Source organism: Sebastes fasciatus, chromosome 10 (assembly GCF_043250625.1).
Source record: "Sebastes fasciatus isolate fSebFas1 chromosome 10, fSebFas1.pri, whole genome shotgun sequence".
NCBI lineage: Eukaryota > Metazoa > Chordata > Actinopteri > Perciformes > Sebastidae > Sebastes > Sebastes fasciatus.
In genome coordinates this window covers 26111289-26130435 of record NC_133804.1, presented here as the reverse complement: position 1 = coordinate 26130435, position 19147 = coordinate 26111289, and the positions used below count along the sequence as shown (strand labels likewise).

The 19147-nt window shown below is 40.2% G+C and overlaps 1 protein-coding gene and 1 long non-coding RNA gene across 3 annotated transcripts in view; both read right to left on the bottom strand.

The window, feature by feature from the left end:
* Positions 1-19147, bottom strand: part of LOC141775628 (uncharacterized) — a 112449-nt gene that overhangs the window by 48084 nt on the left and 45218 nt on the right. The window lies entirely within an intron of this gene.
* The window catches only part of pdgfc (platelet derived growth factor c), a 54115-nt gene continuing 36628 nt past the window's right edge, over positions 1661-19147 (bottom strand). Inside the window, exons 3-6 of one of the 2 annotated variants that reach the window (XM_074649188.1) lie at positions 14094-14274; positions 4049-4256; positions 3633-3850; positions 1661-2815 (exon numbers count right to left, since the gene is read on the bottom strand). In XM_074649188.1, coding sequence (XP_074505289.1) covers positions 2702-2815; positions 3633-3850; positions 4049-4256; positions 14094-14274 — 721 coding nt within the window. In that variant the 3' untranslated portion in view covers positions 1661-2701. Of the gene's footprint in view, positions 2816-3632; positions 3854-4048; positions 4257-14093; positions 14275-19147 lie in introns of both variants that reach the window. The other variant, XM_074649187.1, reaches the window with a different exon arrangement.

Sequence of the window (19147 nt, the reverse complement as noted above, 5' to 3'; positions counted from 1 at the left end):
GAACAAACCTGTGGGATACGCCACCTTGGAAACATTAACTTTTGTTACATTTCTATGCAGATGATGCCATGTTAAAAGTTCACAATACAAACTGGGGGCCCGAACTCTTTACTGTAGATAATCATTAGTACAACTAAAGCATTGAATGGCAAAAATTTGAAAACAAAATAAACACATGATAATCTTGTTAGACCGCTCTTTAGATAGTGTTGCGCCTCATTTCCATTTACAGCTGAGTAATACTTGGAAAACTATTTAAATTATGGTCCTTAATTAAGGTAGTTAATCATTTTGTTTAATTTTGTTTCTACTTCAATTTCCATTATTCATTTTTTGTATATGTGTTGTGATCGGTGAGGGAGGACCCAAACACAGACATAGGGAGAGAGGTTTTAAGAGAATGGGATTTATTGCTGAGGTTGGAAGCTGGAGATGGGGAAATAAATGTCCAGAGGTTTGCAGGCGGGAATAATGAGTAATGGAGGAATGCTGGAGCGTGGCTGGACTAGAGCAAAGCAGAGGCGAAGTGGGCAGGTTATAGGTAGGCTGGAAAGCAGACGGGAATGCAGTGATCATAGGACACTGGAGGAACAGGCAGAGAAACAACAACACTGCAACAATAACCTCACAAGAAGAACCACTAGAGAAGGCCTGAGACTTGAATCTACTTCAAGAGTTGAAACAGAGCAGATGGAGAAACAGAGCAGATGGAGAAACGGAGTAGATATACTGTGGAGTTGATGAGTAGATGGAAGGCAGCTGTGCACACTGGACAGGTGAGGTGAATGAGTCGTAATCAGGATGGAGAGTCAGCCAACACCACATACAAACAGAGGCAGACAGGGGAAAACAGGAGACACAAAGGAAAAACCATGGTTGTGACAATGACTATGTTTACATGCACAAAATATTCTGTTTTTTTAATATCAGCATATCCCACGTGTCTTACTCGGAAAATGCTCCATCTAAAAAAAGGCCTAATATCCAAACAGAATGCTGTTTACATGACCCATAACAAATTCAGAATATTGTCATATTCGGAATAATAGTGGAATATTAGTGTGCATGTAAACGCAGCTGTTGTGTTAAGTTAACCCAAGGTCTCTTTTAAGTCTTTGTTGTGGATTTTCTGTGAAGTACTTGTAAGCTGCATTTAGAGAAATGTTACAAAGAGAAAATTACTCGCTGTTATGAAATCCTCTGTTTTGTGTTGAAAGAAAATCAGATTAATAATTCAAAGCAACATGAATATGACCTTCCCATCCTCCCCCACCGCTCCTAATGAATTTAAGACTAACTGTTATATTGCTCAGAGGAATATGTTGCACAGAGGAATATGTTGTAGTGGAAGGTTTGGTTCTTGAGCCACATTTCTGCAATTTCACCTTATTTGAATTGTGGAATGATTGATGTTGAGCTTCACAGAGAACCTCTCAACCAATGGTCAGAGTTTCTCCCACCTGCTATACTTATAAACTACATATAGTATCTTTTCCAAATATTATCATCATTTCTTTCTTTAAAAACATTTCCAGCATTGCCTATCTTTGCTCTAGGACTCTGGTAAATGGAGTATTTGTGTATTGTTTGTTATTGTTTTAGATCTTTAGTGTGTTTGAGTTTGTTCACTGTTCACCAGTCCTAAGTACTGTACCTTCAATTAGAAATGGAAGAATTTATTTTTGATGTTCAGTACAATGAAATAAACAAACAGTTATTGCAAAAGAAGAGATAAATAACTTTGGCATACAGAAAATTGAAAACATCCATGACACAATGGCAATGTAAAATGACTAAGAATGAAAACAGGAGGCTAATACTACTGTACAGTGACACGTGTAACAAACAAGACATTTTGGACCTAAATTTCCCTTTCATTAAACAAATAAATATTGAATATGAACAATCTCAAATGTAGCAAGAATTGTTTGAGGCGAGGCATTCCTGAAGCAAGCAGAAATTGCTGAGATGGGTTGAATGAATTGTTGTAATGAACAACACCCAACTGATTCTACATGTGCAATCTGTATCTTCTCCTTGAAAATCTTTGGTAGAAAAAGGCACGATAGTACAGAAAGGAAATGTAAATGAAATATTTACACATAATACAGTCTCATTAGCAAGGCATTTCAGCGATACCGTGGCTGCAGATTAAATCTGTGGTGAAACAAGAGGGGAGCAAAGGAAAACTGCTCATGAAAAAGCACCTTTCTTTGCCTTGGTGGTAATAATAGACGAGCGGAGGGAGTAAGGCAGCTGGAGCGAGCTCACTTATAGACATAAAAAAGTACTTGAACAAAGAAGCTCCCATTTTCCATGACACTATCAGCCCACGTTGGCTGAACTTTAAAAGAGACCTCAAGAAGACGAGGCAAAAATACCTCAATGTTCTTATCTGTGAGCTGGAGAAAATAGTCTTCAGAGCACATAGGTAATAGTCCAGATCTACTCCAGTGGATTTTTTGTCTCTCTAAAAATGCACTCAGAGCACACTATTGGTATTCCACAGCAGTCAAATCCATTCAGAAGATTTATTAGATTCCAGTCTGTTCTGCTTCATCCAATTAGCGAAAGGACAACAGGATAAAGGGACAATCTAGTTAGCTCCCAGTGGAAGTGGATGAGATACAGAACGTTGCAGCAGACGTTCATTTCTATCGTCCCGTGTGATTCCAGTGGCGGCTATTACACGTGTGTGACGTCAGTCCCAGTCATCTTTACACACACAGGCACACTCCTCATGGTGCTCCAAGGCCACATCAGTCATGGACTTCTGCAGGCCTCTGACACCGCTCCGGTGTTTCAACAGTAGAACCTGTCAAAGGATGCTTTAGTTAACAGCTGGACGGCAAACATTTCATGTAGAGCATGCACGGTGGACACGTTATTGAGAAATTAAACCAGTTGATGCATGGCCTAAAAGGACAAAATGTACCAATTGCACATAAAGATAATTTGTCTAAAGAGTTTTGATAATACCAGTGGATTAATCTCATCATTTGTCTCTCAAATCTCAATTTCCAAGCCATACCAGCTGTCTGCCTTTACATTTTGTTTAAAGCCAAGTATACAGCTGACAAAGACATATTAGCACTATAGTATTTGTGCTGTAATGTCAGGACTACTTTTCTTCGAGCCTCGCCGCTACAGCAGGTGTGGGGTAAAACAAAGGTTACGCTATTGTAACCCTAGTTCTATAAGCACAGGCGGAGCCCTCTACTGGACGTTATGGGTAATACTCTCCTCCAATCACTAGCATGCATTCGCCCACTGAAAATTTGAATAAGCATAGCCAGCCAATCTAGACTCTATGGGTACAGTGGGTGGAGCCTGATGAATGAACATCGACCCACCAACACTGATCCCGACCGGCTAAGGATTAGTTGCCGCAGCCCCCTACTTCTCCATGACTCCACCTGTATGAGTTAGAAATGTTAAGTTGGCCTCATTGTGGCACTACATAACGGTTCATGGAATTCCAAAGTTGAAGTATGGATGTGCCCAACAAATGTCATGTTAATCAGTCTATTATTATTCTGTAACTTGAAATCTAAAATCTGAAATGTATGATCATAAACTGACTAACATTAACAAAATGATTCCTTGTATGTCATGATCAGATTGACATTTACCTCGTGGTATTTCTTCGTGACCCTGGCGGGAACACACTGGCAGTCGTAGCAGCGGTGAGAGCAACAGGCACAGTTTCCACCACAGCGCTTGACTAAGAGGCAGCTTGGCCAGAAAATGGCATCTGTCCTCTTCAGCTCCTCACGCAAGGACACAGAGAAGTTGCGTGGCGTGCAGCTGTACAGCCGAACTTCCTCCCTCAACAGATTGAGATCGGCTCCTCCTCAAAAAAACACAGAGAGATATGATCACAATCACTTCGTGTCGAAAAAAATAACTTTGCAATTGATCTTTTCAAATTGTACCTTTTTATGATTATGCATGACTTTTGTGTTTACTGCAACTGTAATTGCAAACATTGTATTCTTCACTATTGTATTTCATTTCATTATAATGTACACATTTAATAGTGTCCTACCTCTGGCCTTCTTATTAAGGATGAAGGATTTCCCCAGCACATGCCATGTAGGTTTGTACAACTCCTCTATATCCAGCTGCCATCGCTCCGGCTCCAGGAACTTCATGACCTCCTCCACTGTTCCTAGCCCTGCCACAGCGTCTGACAGCTCCTCAATACCCTGCTGGGATGGAGGCAGAACGGCAGGGACTTCTGGTTCTGATACACTCTGCGGGAAAACCATCAGATGAGATGGAGAGAGACGGAGAGGAAAGGTCATTTATTCAGTAAATACAGTGAAGTTACAACAGGAAAATATATCGCTACAGGCTTCAACTTTTGATGGATCTGTACTCTGAGAAAGTCTTCTTTTTCTCTGCCAGAGTATATACTGTAGCTTCCACACCCAAAACCGCCTCATCGCACCAACTGCCTGGATACTGACACAGCAGACACTTTCTGTGACATTTAAGAGCTTGTAAGCTCACTCCTGGTTACGAATACTAAAACAGGAAAATTACACATAGGGAACAACGTTGTCAGCAGTGACAAGATGTGCTTTATGTCTACAATGTGAAAAAGTGTTAAAGGTATAAAAAGAAGGGGAATTTGACTCTGCAATGGCACATTGTATGTCATGGTTTAAATTGGGTTTAAATTAGGTTCAGGCTCATTAAATGCTACAGCGGTTTGGACGAGTTGAGTTAAACAGAAACCATGACTGTCCAGGGCCAGCGGGAACCCAATTTAAGCTCAATGTGTTAGTGCTGGTAATGTGTGGAAGAGTTGTGACACACTGATGTATTTTGCAAAGCAATCCGCTGGCCAATGCATTGGATAAACACTCTGCCACGTGATTCTGAGAACTGATAGGGAAGTAGAAAACCTACACAGAAATATATATGTTGCAGGGCTGTCAATCGATTAAAATATTTAATCGTGATTAATCGCACATTTTTTATCTGTTCAAAATGTACCTTAAAGGGAGATTTGTCAAGTATTTAATACGAAACTCAAAAATCAACATGGGAGTGGGCAAATATGCTTGCTTTATACAAATGTATGCATGTAATTATTATTGGAAATCAATTAAAAACACAAAACAACGACAAATATTGTCCAGAAACTCTCACAGGTACTGCATTTAACATAACAAATATACTCAAATCATAACATGGCAAACTCCAGGCCAACAGGCAACAACAGCTGTCAGTGTGTCAGTGTGCTGACTTGACTATAACTTGCCCCAAACTGCATGTGATTATCACAAAGCAGGCATCTATGTAAAGGGGAGACTCGTGGGTACCCATAGAACCCATTTTCATTCACATATCTTGAGGTCAGAGGTCAAGGGACGCCTTTGAAAATGACCATTCCAGTTTTTCGTAACCAAAATTTAGTGTAAATTTGGAGCGTTATTTAGTCTCCGACAAGCTAGGTTTTGTAGTTTCATATGATACCAGTATCCGCTACAACCTCAGAAAAATCGATTGCATTAATGCGTTAAAGAAATTAGTGGCGCTAAGACACATTTTTTTATTAACTTTGACAGCCCTAATATGTATATAAATAATCTATGATTCTTGTTCAATCCTTGATATAAGACAAACTGTCAACTGCAGCCAATACTGTGGAAATGTTGGGTATGCACCAGCCTCAGTCTGTTATCCTGCATATACAGTAAGGCTGGTTGAGAAAAAATAGCAAAGTCATCATGCATCTGAACTCCAACAAACAGTAGATGATGATATTGACTGTATCCAACATAGTTCCATGCACTGGAGTCAAGAGGCAAATGTGAATTAATAACATCATTTTTTGCGTCGTCAAATGTGATCACTTCCCTGTCACCCTCCTCTGCTCACTTTGCATAACAACATTTGTCCCTTTAGCTGCCGTAGGCGGCAGCGTTATTTGTTTCCAGCTCGCAGCCCTCCAGACTGCAGCGTGCAGTCACAGAGAAGATTGATACCTGGGGTGTTGGTCTTCCCACGAGAGAAGAGGCTAATCTGTTAAACCTTTCAGTCCTGTGACGCTGCGTTTGTCCAACATGTCAGCTCGCTGGTCTCTCTAATCTTATGTGACTGACAGGTAGAAGGCAACATTGTGACACTTACAAAAAAAAGAGGAAGCTTGCAGAGCATTGAAAACATCGGCTGCTGGCAGCTGCGTCTTTAAGCTTTTGGAGAGGCAGAAGTGTTTGAAAAGAAGAAATGATTCCAGGAATCTTTATCTTCCCTTTGACGACTTATAGGGCTGAATTACAGAGGAATCCGGTGAGAGATGAGGGTTAGAGGGGAAAAGTTTTCCATCCGTCAGAGGCCATGGCACTAACACTGAAGGATTTGTGGTTTGATTCTTATTTACTACTTCAGTATTCATGGTACCGTAAAACCACCTGGACAAAAGTCATCCATCAAGTGGCTTATATAATTGTTTTCAAAGTGTTTTTTATATCAACCACCAGTAGAGCCAGCAGAGATATTTAAGGTGTATATATATAGTCCTTTCAGTGGCTCCCAAGCCTTTTACCCTTTCTATCATTGATTAAACTGACAACCCTTTTTCGTAAGATATCATACGAATCGTTGTATAAGAATACTTTGATATATTGTATCAGAGATGAGTTTTTCTGTTATTTTTAGGACCATTTAATACAATTATTTCCTGTTGGATTTTTTTTTAAATTCATATATTGAATAAACCAAACTTTAAAAATAACATTTTAGTTTTCTTCACAGAAATTGATGAAATGCTGAGATAGAGGCCAACTGTATATAAGCGTTAGCGACCCCTAGTGGGGGTCGTGACCCCAGGCTGGGAACCAGTGGACTAGACACAATAGACATAAAAATTAATTAGTAAACAGACCAACAAGTGTATTGGTATTTTATAATGAATACGAGGTGTAAGCTAGGAAACACCCATAAGATTTATTGACAAGTCCATGCAAGACACTCCGACTCCAAAGTCCCTTTGGCGTAGATTTTAAAATAAGATGCCAGTGGTTTGACATGGCTGCACCACAGGCTACAACAATACAGCTGATGTGCAGCTGTGTTCATGCCACATATTTGACTCATTCTAATGAGTCTGCCTTCATAACCACTGAACATATCTTTGGTTCATTTGGCACCCGCTGAGATAAACAGACACAAATGTGAAAGGAATACTTGTGGAGAAAGGACCGGCCATATATAGTGAGAGTAAATTGAAGCGTTCTTTCTCCGAGCGAAGCTATACAGTATTTCCAGACAACGGCAGAAAGCTGTGATTCTTATTAGCTGAGCCTTGGCAGTGGCATACAGCGCGGACTGGAAGCCATTAACAGCTTGTGAATGTCGATGGTGCAACACTCCCCCAATTAGCGACGCTCTGCAAGCTCGGCCTCAGATAGGGAAGCCAAGCAATCCTTCAGAGACACATCAATATGGTGTGAATAAAGCTATAAGTAGCAGATGAGAGCTCCTGTTTAAGAAATTCACAAACAAAGTAGTTAAATGGACCACCAACTTCTAGCTGGCATGAAATCAGAGCAGCGTCCACAAGTCACGTTTCACACATTAAGACTTGACGCCTGAACACAGACAGTATTGGAGGAGTAGTTGAACAAAAATTAATTCATATTTCGACTTTAGATATATGATGGATGATTTTTAAGAAGCAAGATTTTTAGCTATTAAACAGAAAAAAAGCTGTTTTTAATCAACATAACTCAAAAGCTCTTCGTTTGTTGCCATTTTTGTTGACAGTTTAACGAATATATAAATAGAAATGATTGAAACAGAATGAGTGGAATGACACTTAACAAAGCCGTGGAGTAGACAGGATAACATGTTGAGATGACACAAGGTACGTCCAGGTCCTGTTGCAGGTATTTTCTTTGTGTCTAGGTGTCTGACATTATAAAACCAAAGGCATAATGAGCATGTACAAAATGTCCTGCTTCCTAAAAGCTGACACTGACAAGACAAGTAACAGTGACACAAGAATGTGGTGAATCCAATAGTCTACATGAATAAAGGCTATGGTATAGAAGTGTTATACTGGGTAACAAACGTAGAAATGCACAAAATATTCAGTTTTTTGCCCTTATTCCAAAAAACACACTCCTACTAAGCTGTTTACATAGCTAAGGAAAATAAATAGTCCACTAATATTCTGGTTTACATGCAGCCTCCTTCTTTCATTCCTTCAACCACCTTCTTGAGAAGGTCGGTGTTGCAATATTTGCGAAAATCATAATGTTTATAAATAGTTGTGTTTCTCCTAGTACGAGAAATGTGGGCTTTTCTTTTGGGCATGCACCTCTACCTTAGCCTTGCAAACTGTCGGCTAGTTGGTTTGTGTACAACGCACAGAGCTGGCTGCAAACAGGCAAGAGGACGTGTGTCGCAAACTGCCGGAAAAAGACCAATTGGGACACATATTCTGAACGCGATGTATACATGTCTAAAGAATGCTCCTAAAACCTGAATAATATCAGCAAATCCCAGAAAATGCTCCAGTCAGAACAAGGACTAATTCAGAATATCCAAAAGGAGTATGCTGTTTACATGACGTATCAAATTCACAATATTGTCATATTCAGAATAATAGTGGAATATTAGTGTGCATGTAATCATAGTCATTTTAGGTCTTATTTGTAAGAAGTCTTGAAGTACAGTATATAACAGAACAACATGATCAGGAAAATACAAAATTCTGGTGACAATTTTGAACTATCTGGGACTAAATTAGAACATTTTCTTGAATAATTCTGCACAGAACAGGCTCAAATTAACTCAAATTGCAGTTTTTATCTTATCTTATATGATGCTAGTTTTTAAGCTGTCTTGATAAAATTAGTTTTCTGTTGGATGCAGTCTATGTCAATCTTTTATGAAAAAAAAAAAAAAATAGCTGAGCCAGCAGACCAAGGCAGGCTGAAAGTAGAAATTACAGACTCAGTGGAGGTAATATGCTCAAACCAATGTCCCAAAATATGCACACATTACAATACAAGCAGATACATATATATGCACAGGCAGCATATTTAACAAGATTACAATGTAGAGTACAACTCTATAGACATAATTGTGTGTTTTGAAAAGAGCCAAATGTCTTTTTATTCCCTTAGATGACCTACTGCGAGACAGAATCAAGGTGTGAAAGCTTGTAATGTACCTATTATCACTGCCAAACTCTCTGAACCCCCTGCACGCCCCCCAAGAAATAACCTTGTTTCCAAGCTGTGATTTCCTCATTTCCAGCTCTCTTTGTTCTTACACTGCACAACCACATGCTCTTATTTCTGGTAAGTAAAATGACAGGTTCAGCTAACTATGTTGAGATGAAACTTCTGAAATAGCATCATGGGAGAGCTCTGTGGAAAACAATATCTTCTCTTTCGCATGGCGTTGCAAACCACTTCCTTGCACAAGAGAGCTTTGAGTAAGCAACAAGGTCTGTTGTGCGTGAAGAAAGTGTTTTTTACTCTCACTAAACGCCACACACACTGCAATTGAGGTTGGTGTAAAAACAGACCTCAATTTCATCATGCCAACAGTAAGCCTCCGGCATGGTCACTGCCATGTGCTTTAACTAGCATATTACTTATTCGGTCCTATCGCCCTCTATTCAAGTCTTGAGTGAGTAAAACTCTCTTCAATCCATTAAAATAAACGAAGCTGTGAGAGCGATCTTCATGCTTATAGGCAGCGGTGGGGTTTAATCGTGGATTGGGACCTCACAGAGACAATGATGTATGTTTTGTTTGCTCCTTTAACCCACCACTCAACACCCCTCATGCTCCCTTCAACAGGCTCCTTCTCTTCTATGTTTTAACAACCTCTTTGCCTTCTCGGGCCTTTTCGCTTTTCCTAAAATCTCTTCCTGTGAATTACAGACCGGGTCTTATTTTGTTCCCCCCCTTCCATTCCATGGAAGTGGTGGGGAGGAATTATTGCTTGTTTAAATATAAACTAAAGTGCTGGCCCCTGCGTGGCACGAGGTTCCAGTAGCTGCTGGTTGACCACAGAGGAAACAGAGTGCCGCTGTTCTAGCGTGCTCCTCCTCCGGCGGACGAAAGTTCAAAGGGAAGCCAGACTGAACGTGCAGAGGCCAAAGCTTCCTTTCCCCCACCTCACGGTTTCCGCACCTTCCACAGTTGGAATATGAAGGACAAACCTGGTCTCTTATTCCATCATATACTTAGTGACAGACGTTTGAACACCAGTAGAATTGTTTCATCCTACTGCGAAATCATCTAATTTGACTTGTAAATCCCAAAACATCCACATTTCTGCAAAGCTACTGGATACAATGTATGTATCTTTCACGACCTTCGCCTTGCTCAGAGGCCAACGGTGGCTGGTGTTACCACAGTTATGTACTCCGCTATGTTTCGAGTTTACTTCTCGAAAATTTGCAACTTCATAATCTTGCAAATTTGTGAGTTGCCACTTTAATCTCAGAGATTATCCAAGCTTTTTTCTCGGAAATGTATGACTTTAACCCCGGAAATTCTGAGTTTCTTCTCATAATATTACCCCCCTCCCCGGCTCTGTAATTGTTGTATTTTTTACCTACAATGGCTCTATTACGCCGTCGTTACATACAGCATAATATTATTTAACCTAGCTGAATGGTTTATAGGGCCGGGTATTGAACATCAATACATTTTTGTTACCGACCAAAATGTGTTTCAAGGATACATAACTGTCTTTTTTTTTAATTTAATTTAGGCAGTTTTTTACAGGGATATTTTTTTTTCAACATTTATCTTATTCTTAAATGTAGAAATTGGTTTTGCAGAAAAAAAACAAGTTCTGATTACTGAAAGTGTTTTTGTATTGTTTGGCACCAGGAAATTGTTCAGTGTCTACCTTGATACATATTCTTCATATATGTTTACAATTTATCTCACTAATACTGTCATTCTGTTGGCCCATAGTCTGATTTTATGGTTATTATTATATTCTGTCTACTTTGTCAATATGACATTTTCATGTTAAAAATCAAGGGTCTAAGGATAGCAGTTGTTGTATGTTGTATAAATTATAAAGCCCTTTGAGGCAAATTTGTAATACACGATTTTACTTGACTTGACCGTAATGACACTGTCAACACTTGTAATGAGAAATTTCAAACGCTATCCAACCTAATGACTATGATGATTAATGTGTAAAATGGCTACAAAACAATACCTGCATATAGTGCCCTTCTGAAGACGAACAGCACTAGACTGTTGCTCAAATAAAAAGAACACAAGTGAAAATTGATCATTAAATGACACTTGCTCCACTTCAGGGATTTTGGAACCGAGTAACTCCTTGTAATAGTGTTTTATTGGATTAATCCATCTCCATTAGATGGAGCAAGGCCTTGTTTGTGGCTCTAACATCACAATCCACTGGAGTCTATTGGTGGTAAATATATATGGTACAATCTGATACAATTCATTCCTAACATGGAGATTATCATTACTGCAAATTAACCATGTGTTCAGTAACTAAGTGATCTGCAATAACTCAACAAAATGTATTTGCTCTACCACAGGGAGCTAGAACACGTAATGACTGGCTGTTTTTTTTTTTTTTTGTTAAGAAATACAGCTTTGATCCTCAGCTTGACACCGAGTGTGTTTTCAGCATGTCAGTTGTTTTGGGTTTTAAGGGTGAAGAAGGAATGCAATAATAACGTGTATGAAGAATAAGAGAACAAGAAAGCTTTTGAAGCAGAAAAAAAAAGTAACAGAGAGAATACAAAGTGCCATCAGTGACCTCAGTTGCCTATTTGTGCTTGTCAGATTTCACAGTGCTGCAGGCCATTAGGGATTAATGAGGAGTGGAGCTGTTTACTTAAAGCAAGTGAACAGAACCGAGACATGACAGGTTAAAACATGGCAGTCGTCTCTTCAGTTTATCTCCGGGCTTTTGTCAGTGAAGGCAGCAGGGACGAAGAGACTCTCTGTGTGTGTGTGTGTGTGTGTGTGTGTGTGTGTGTGTGTGTGGGTGGTCTAAACACCAGGACAGAAGGCTTGAGGAATGGGGAGACGATGGATCAAGACAAAGATGGCTAAAAGTATAGAAGACAGACGTCTTTTTTTTACTGTAGTTTGCAATCCTTTTTGTGGAGGCGGAGCTGCTCTATCTCGCTGATTAAGTTAAAATTCAAAAGATGGAACCAAAGAACTGCAGTTTTTCTGGTATGTTAATGTCCAGCTAGCATAGCTAGTTCTTGACCTCCTGCATCACATTTCACTGTGTTCAGCAATATATAGTTGTTCCCCTTTTCAAGCATGGTCTTTTAGATCAGCCCGGTCGCACGAATAGGCATATGAATGAAATGATAATGCGTAAGTCAAAAAGCGTGCATTAAGAACGCCGTTCTTGCTTTTGGCGTGTCATTTGTACCCCATGTAGTCTGTGCTGACTACAATGACCGGTGTTCGAGACCGGTGTTTTGATACGTAAGTGACATTTGTGCCGTGTTTTTTTAGTGATGTTAGTGGCGTGTTTTCTATACTTATGCTACGTTGTTTCCGTACGTATTGTACTTAGTTTCTGTTCTTATTGTAAGACCAGCCATGATGTTTTTTCTAAACCTAACTAAGTGGTTTTGTAGCCCCCTGCTGGTACTGCCCCTCACACGTGTGTAATATTCACACCACAGCGAGGCAAAACGTGACACTGACACGCTATCCTCTGGTGGACAGGTATAATGATAAAGCTATACATGCAAAACAGAGCAATATAACCCCATTCCTCCCTCACAAGAAATGAGAGAACATGAGCACAATGTCAGGCTGAATGGAGTGAAATGAAAAGGCAATTCAATCTGATTATCAGGCTGATGTCCGACTGAAGTCAAGCGAAGGGTCATGAGGTACGATAGGAGAAAGACAATAACGGCGTCTCTCTTTGTCATTCACTTTTTGTACTCACAGCAGCCGATACTCTGACACATATTGGTACTTTGGCTGCAATTGTTGCTTGAGTCTTGAGTTCTTCTGGTCTTTAGTAAAGCTGGTGAGGCACTGAATGAGTTTTGGCTTGTGCTATGAACACACTAAATATCTGCCAAAAGTTTAAAAGGTGAATGGAAATATTAACGAGGGATGGAACTAGTGATTCTATTCTGTGTTACAAGAGAAATAACAGGAAGAGCAGCAAGGAGGACAGAAATATATTTCAGTCCTAAGTACAGAGTAAAATAACAGGGGGATCTTTGTGAAGTGAGGTACTGTAAAAACACATAAAAGGGGATATTACTTTTGAACTACAGTACGTGATGAGAAATTGAGACAGACAGACAGCAGCGTGACAATTTTCCTCCACAAAAAGCACTTCTATCTCTTAATTCCTACTTTCATTTCAGGGGCTTGAATGAATCCCCCCGAGGGTCAGACGACCTCTTTGTGAATGTGAAGCCACTTATTTTCTCCATTTCAGTCCCATGAAACAGTGACATTGAGACACCTCGTCTGTCAGACTGGATCTATAGATACTGTGCAGGTTAACGGGGTATATATGGTTTAGATAGAAGAGTAATATAGAACATAACAGTTTGATTATTTAAAAGTAGAAACAATACCAGCCCTAGAAAACGAGAGAATTACAGTTTGAAACCATTTGAAGTGATTTTTACTTTTTGTGTGCTGTCTGATGTCATAGAACTATTCCAAGGTCCATTATATAAAATTCCCATTTTAATCCTTGAAGGAAAAACTCAGGTATCGTTGTAGTTTTGGCTGTACTCGCAAAGCATTTTGTTTTTGTCTATGTATAAGTGTATAATATCTGCACATCATAAAATAATAAAAATAAATGACAGTACAGGTGCCAGATGTGCTGAAGTGCTTGAACATAATTTCTCCCCACATAAGCACAAATGGATGATTGCAAATTAAGACACTGTGTTATGTAACAAGCAAATGATTTTAATTGTGCTTGCATGGGGAGGCATTGCTTACTGCCATGTGTGAACTCCCTGAAGTTAGAGATAGAAATGCTATGACAGCTAAGTGCTCAGCAACAATGCAAATTTTTTAACTCCTGACTGTTAACACATGTACTGTACGTACCAGAGGAAGAAGGGAGTAGCGGATGCAGAATCCCGGCTCAGAAGGGAAGTACTCATCAGAGATGAAGCGGATCCTGATCTGACTGCCTTTGGACGTGTGACTAGCTGGTGCCGACTGCGACCCGCACCAACGACCCAGGATGGTGTTCTCAGTCGGATCCTCTATCTCCACAAAGTCGTACCTGGTAGAGTGAGACAGACAAAGAGCAGAAATGGATTATTTTAGTCTCTTAGACATCACCAGTTTAGTAGTCGATATCTATACCAGTGAAATTCCACAATTCTCGATAACAATTTGATACCACGGTAAAAAACAAAAGTAAAACAATAAACAAGCTAGTGTTAGGAAGTTAAACAGGTCATCATTTCCTCTCTAACATCTATTTGTATTGCTGTGAAAACATCTCCTTCAAACAACTGTAGTCTATTTATTCAGGTTTCTGGCCAAAAACTAAATTTAACAAGGTTACATTTGAACACATCCTGATAACGTTATAATTTAACTTTGCCTAATACTCCTTTTTACTGAGCAACAACTTCCAGCTACTACTGGCTTTGTTTGAGTTTTCATATGGTCGATTTAGACCTCTACACGTGCGTGTTAGTTAACTTTAATTGCATTTTTGCTTGTTGTAAGCTCGTCAGCACCGTTAATGTTTGCCGTGGTCTCCTCAGCTCTGCCTTGCCCTTCTGAACATGAGGTTGTTAATATCAATAAAGCTGCCCAGGGAAATAAAGGTTCAAAACCTCATTTAAAAAAAAGAAATATCTGAGCTTTGAGAGATGAGATGTGTTCCTGTTATTTACTGCTTGAATTAAAAGAATAAAATGATGGCCCATCTACTGAGGACAAATCTCAGGTTGGTTGACAGTGCAGCATTAGCAGCTGTTCTTACTGTTTAGCAGTTATGGCTGCTGATGCAGCCTTTTGACAGGCATATTACACTGATGCTACATGCTGTCATTGAAATATAGTTTCAATTAAACCTCGAGTTCATTACACTGTACTGTACTGTATGTTGACTGTGGTCTCTTTACTTAGACTCAGTTGATTGAAAACTCACTTTTTAAATTTACGACTGCTGTTTTGTGTTTGTGTCTGTATGAACAAAAATGCAGTATGAATAGATGAATGAGGATATTTTCTGCAATAATGTACTTTTATCTCTTAACCTTATTCAGGATCATATTTCTATTTTCAGAAAGTTCTCTTTGATACCCACATAAATAACCCATGCAATTGGAGTGCAACAGAGTTTAAATTATACAGTATTTTTCACTGAATCTGCAGAAGATATTGGTGATTAAAATCAATCATTGCATTTGAGAAAATCCCATGCATTTCTGAAAAAAATATTTATATTTAACATGATGAGTTTAACAGGTTTAAAGGATTTAGTGACATGAATTTCACTAAATAAAATTAAATACATTTTTAATTCAATCAATCAATCAATCTTAATTCATATACCACCTGTCAAACAAATCAAATGCACTTCAAAGTGCTTCATAATTGAGAAAAATATAAACAAAAGCTGGTGTTTTTGCTTGTTGTGGGGATCCGACTTTGTGACCCTGTAATTACATGACAGTCTCTCTCTTCACCGGCCACCCTGCCAACCCATAATACCAGTAAACACTATGAAGTGCAGAAGCATATGGCCATGCTCTAGACTCCTTTGGTGTGCCAAGGCTAACATCGACCAACCTCAGCACTTAAGACACGCAAGTTCAGGAGTTCAGCCTTTATTATTTATACCTGTGTGTGTGTGTGTAACCAGTGGCTTCAATACAGCCTTGTTTCACTGACTCTTCGCAGTCTGGGATTAATCACTTTGCCATTTGCGTCAACAGGCACGCTAACCTCTCATTCAGCGCTGCCAATTCGGATATTTGGATTTCAAAGACATTGTTTACCTTTTGCGCAGGCTTGACAGATTCAGTTCAAGCTGGTTTCAATAAAACAACACGGAGGGACATGAGCAAGACAAAAAATGGATTTTCTGTGATGTTAAATAAACTGAAGGGGAGGGGGGTCGATAAATTTACTGACTCGGCTGCCTTTGATTTGGAACGTTATACAGGAAGTTGGTAATCTGCGCAAACAAAACGTGTTGGGGAAGGTAAAACTGAAAGTGTGCTTTTCGGAAAAACCATATATTCAGTTTAAACGTACAAATGGTTAATACTGTAAAACATTCATTGATATAAATGCGAAGCAGACTGGCATGAAATGTTTTTTGGAAAAGGATGAAATATCAGTTTAGCTTCTCTCTGCCTTACTCGATGGAGGTCAATGAGGAGAGAAGCTTTCCTCTCTGAAAATCAGACAGCTCCAGAGCTTTTGACAGATGGCTCATCAATAATGCAGCACGCCCTGATCATTACACACCGCCATGTGTTCAGAATCACCATGTCGAACAGCGGTTTCTCAGATTTACAAATGCACTGACATACATACCAAACTGTACAGTACGTACAGTCACAGCGAACAGGATCAGAACAACAAAGGAATGTTACATACTAGCAGATAGGATTACCTTCCTGCACACTGCAAGGAAAACGGTGTTTAATATTCACAAAGCTTTCTCCTACATAGTGTTTTTCCTTGTACATTATTAATAGATATAATATCTACCGCTGACATGACGCAGATTAGCAACACAAACACTGTTCTTCCTTTTAGACTAAAGACAGAGAGCATAAATGCCTCTCTGAGAGCAGTCCTGTCTGTGAGCCGTCAAGCACGACTCTGCTGCCATGCCAACCGGCAGCAAGACCAATCCCCTCTCCAATATGCCTCTCCTCCAGTGGATTTGGTAAGAATGCTTTTCATCGCGCCACGGACAAACAGAATAGCAGATGAGCATCTCGACTACACAGCCTCCCTCTCGTCTTAGCTCCTCGCCCCTCGCTCCAGGCTCGCTACCAAAGCCGAACACACCTCCTACTGTTGTTTGTTTTATCCCCTGCCATTGCTGTGAATCACTGGACAGGAGATTACTGTTCTGGTTTATTTGCATCGCATTGTGCAGTGACACAAGAGTAAGTGCGGCGTATCACTAACATTGCATTTTTTTGATACTGGAATGAAGTTCTGAGGGGTGAATACATTTTTAAACACACACATGAAAGATAAAGTAGATATGCAGACTAGGCCAGAGGCAGTAGGTTTGTGTGTGTGTGTGTGTGTGTGTGTGTGTGTGTATGTGGGACAGAGAATGAGTGTATGAGAGAGAAGAGAGAGGGTGAGAGAGAGAAGACAAGCACAGAGACTTGTGTGTCTGTTTCTGCTTGTGATTGCATGCTGCATTCATCTGTCTGCCAGCCCCTGCCAAGAGTGTGTATCTTGGGATCCGATCAAAACCTGTTGGGCCTCAGTCTGGGGGAAGGAGTGAAAAATGTGAGAGCTGGAGCGGTAGACGTGGCGATGACTTGCATGACCCCTTGAAAAGGATGTTGTTATTGTCTCTCGCCCCTCTCCCTGAGGACGCCGACTAGTGCCGTCTTGTACGGGCAGGAACGGCACAAAATGTTGTCAATCTGCACCCTGCCCCACGGTGGAACTTTCCGTTTCAACAGAAACACTAACCTCATTTGTCAACATGCACAGAGGTGTGGTTGGGGGGGTGGGAGCTCAAATTACCTGCACTCACATAATCCCCAAAAAAATACAGGAAGTATATTGTCAAAACAGAAGCGTGAATCCTGCATTGCGGCACATTAAATCAGCTGCAAACCCATCTTTAACCAGACTCTGGACCAAAATCTGAGTCAGAATCTCAAACACCACACAATGAAAGTGAAAGCCCAGGAACTGTCACTTGAACAGACGCATACTGAATCACATCCTCTTTTAATTCCCTGATATGCAGCGTTGAGATACATGTTAATCTGGTACTGCCGTGTCCAACATCAAACTGTCATTCACCTTGTCATCCATTAGGGGGCTCTCCAGGAATGACTAGCGAGGTCACCCTCCCCCAGCTCTTCTCCGACTTCCAGTGATTAGGCTCCTCCATGCTAACCAGACACTTGTGATATATTGACAGCAGGGCACTGAGCATAATGCAATGTGGATAAATCGATCGTCGGGGCTCCTCGGGATGCCTGTTTAAATTGAATGGCAACAGAAGGAAAACCCAGGCAGTAATTGAAAGTGGGCTCCTCAATAAAGCAGAGGATGTACCGTATCTATATGTGTGTGTTTGTGTTTATGTTTTGCCAGTCAGGGGGTGTGGCGGGTGTCTTTCGAACAATCACGTGAGCAACTAAAAATATCGACTACGTCCACTAAAATATGCCGGCCTGAACCTGGACGAAACAAATCACTCTGCTGCTGAGTTTTCAATATTCACGAGCTGCCACGGCAGACCAAAGGCAATTTCACAAATGGCCACATTCTGATTCTAAATCTTTAAAGATGGACGACAACACAGGCAGGACACGTCTTTACCCCAGACCAGCACACATCTGGCATGCCAACTGGGGAAGCCCACATCTGATGAGAGCTGGCCAAGCAGAGGAAACTTTTAATGAAAAACTGCTACAACTAACCGCTAAAGGAGATTATTCTTTTCATCGAGTGTAACGGAGAACATTTCATTTAGACTAGGGTGACCAGGTCCCAACAAACCAAATGTGGGACAAAGAGTATGTTTGTGTGGGACAACGTGGGACACATTACCAAGGCTGAGAGGTACTGTAGTCTACAATTTTTAGATAATGTCTATCTAACTAATAACTATACTTTAAATAATAAAGATTTCTATTCTGCCCCTTATTTTGTAACATCTCTATGCTTTGCCCGAATGCATCCATTGATCAGCACATCTCTTTTTGAGTCGCAAGTTTCTTGTGAGACTCACATGTACTGTGTCGCCTCGTGTCGTATTCCCCCTCTGTGAAATTGAAAAATAACTAGCAAATTTCACAAAAAAACTCTGAGAATCGCCTTGCTCCGGCTTATAAATGCTTATAAGTAGTTTCACAGTCTTTGTTGTAGCTGCTCTTCCTTTTCTTTGTGGTAGTTTCCATCATATACCCTGACAGGAA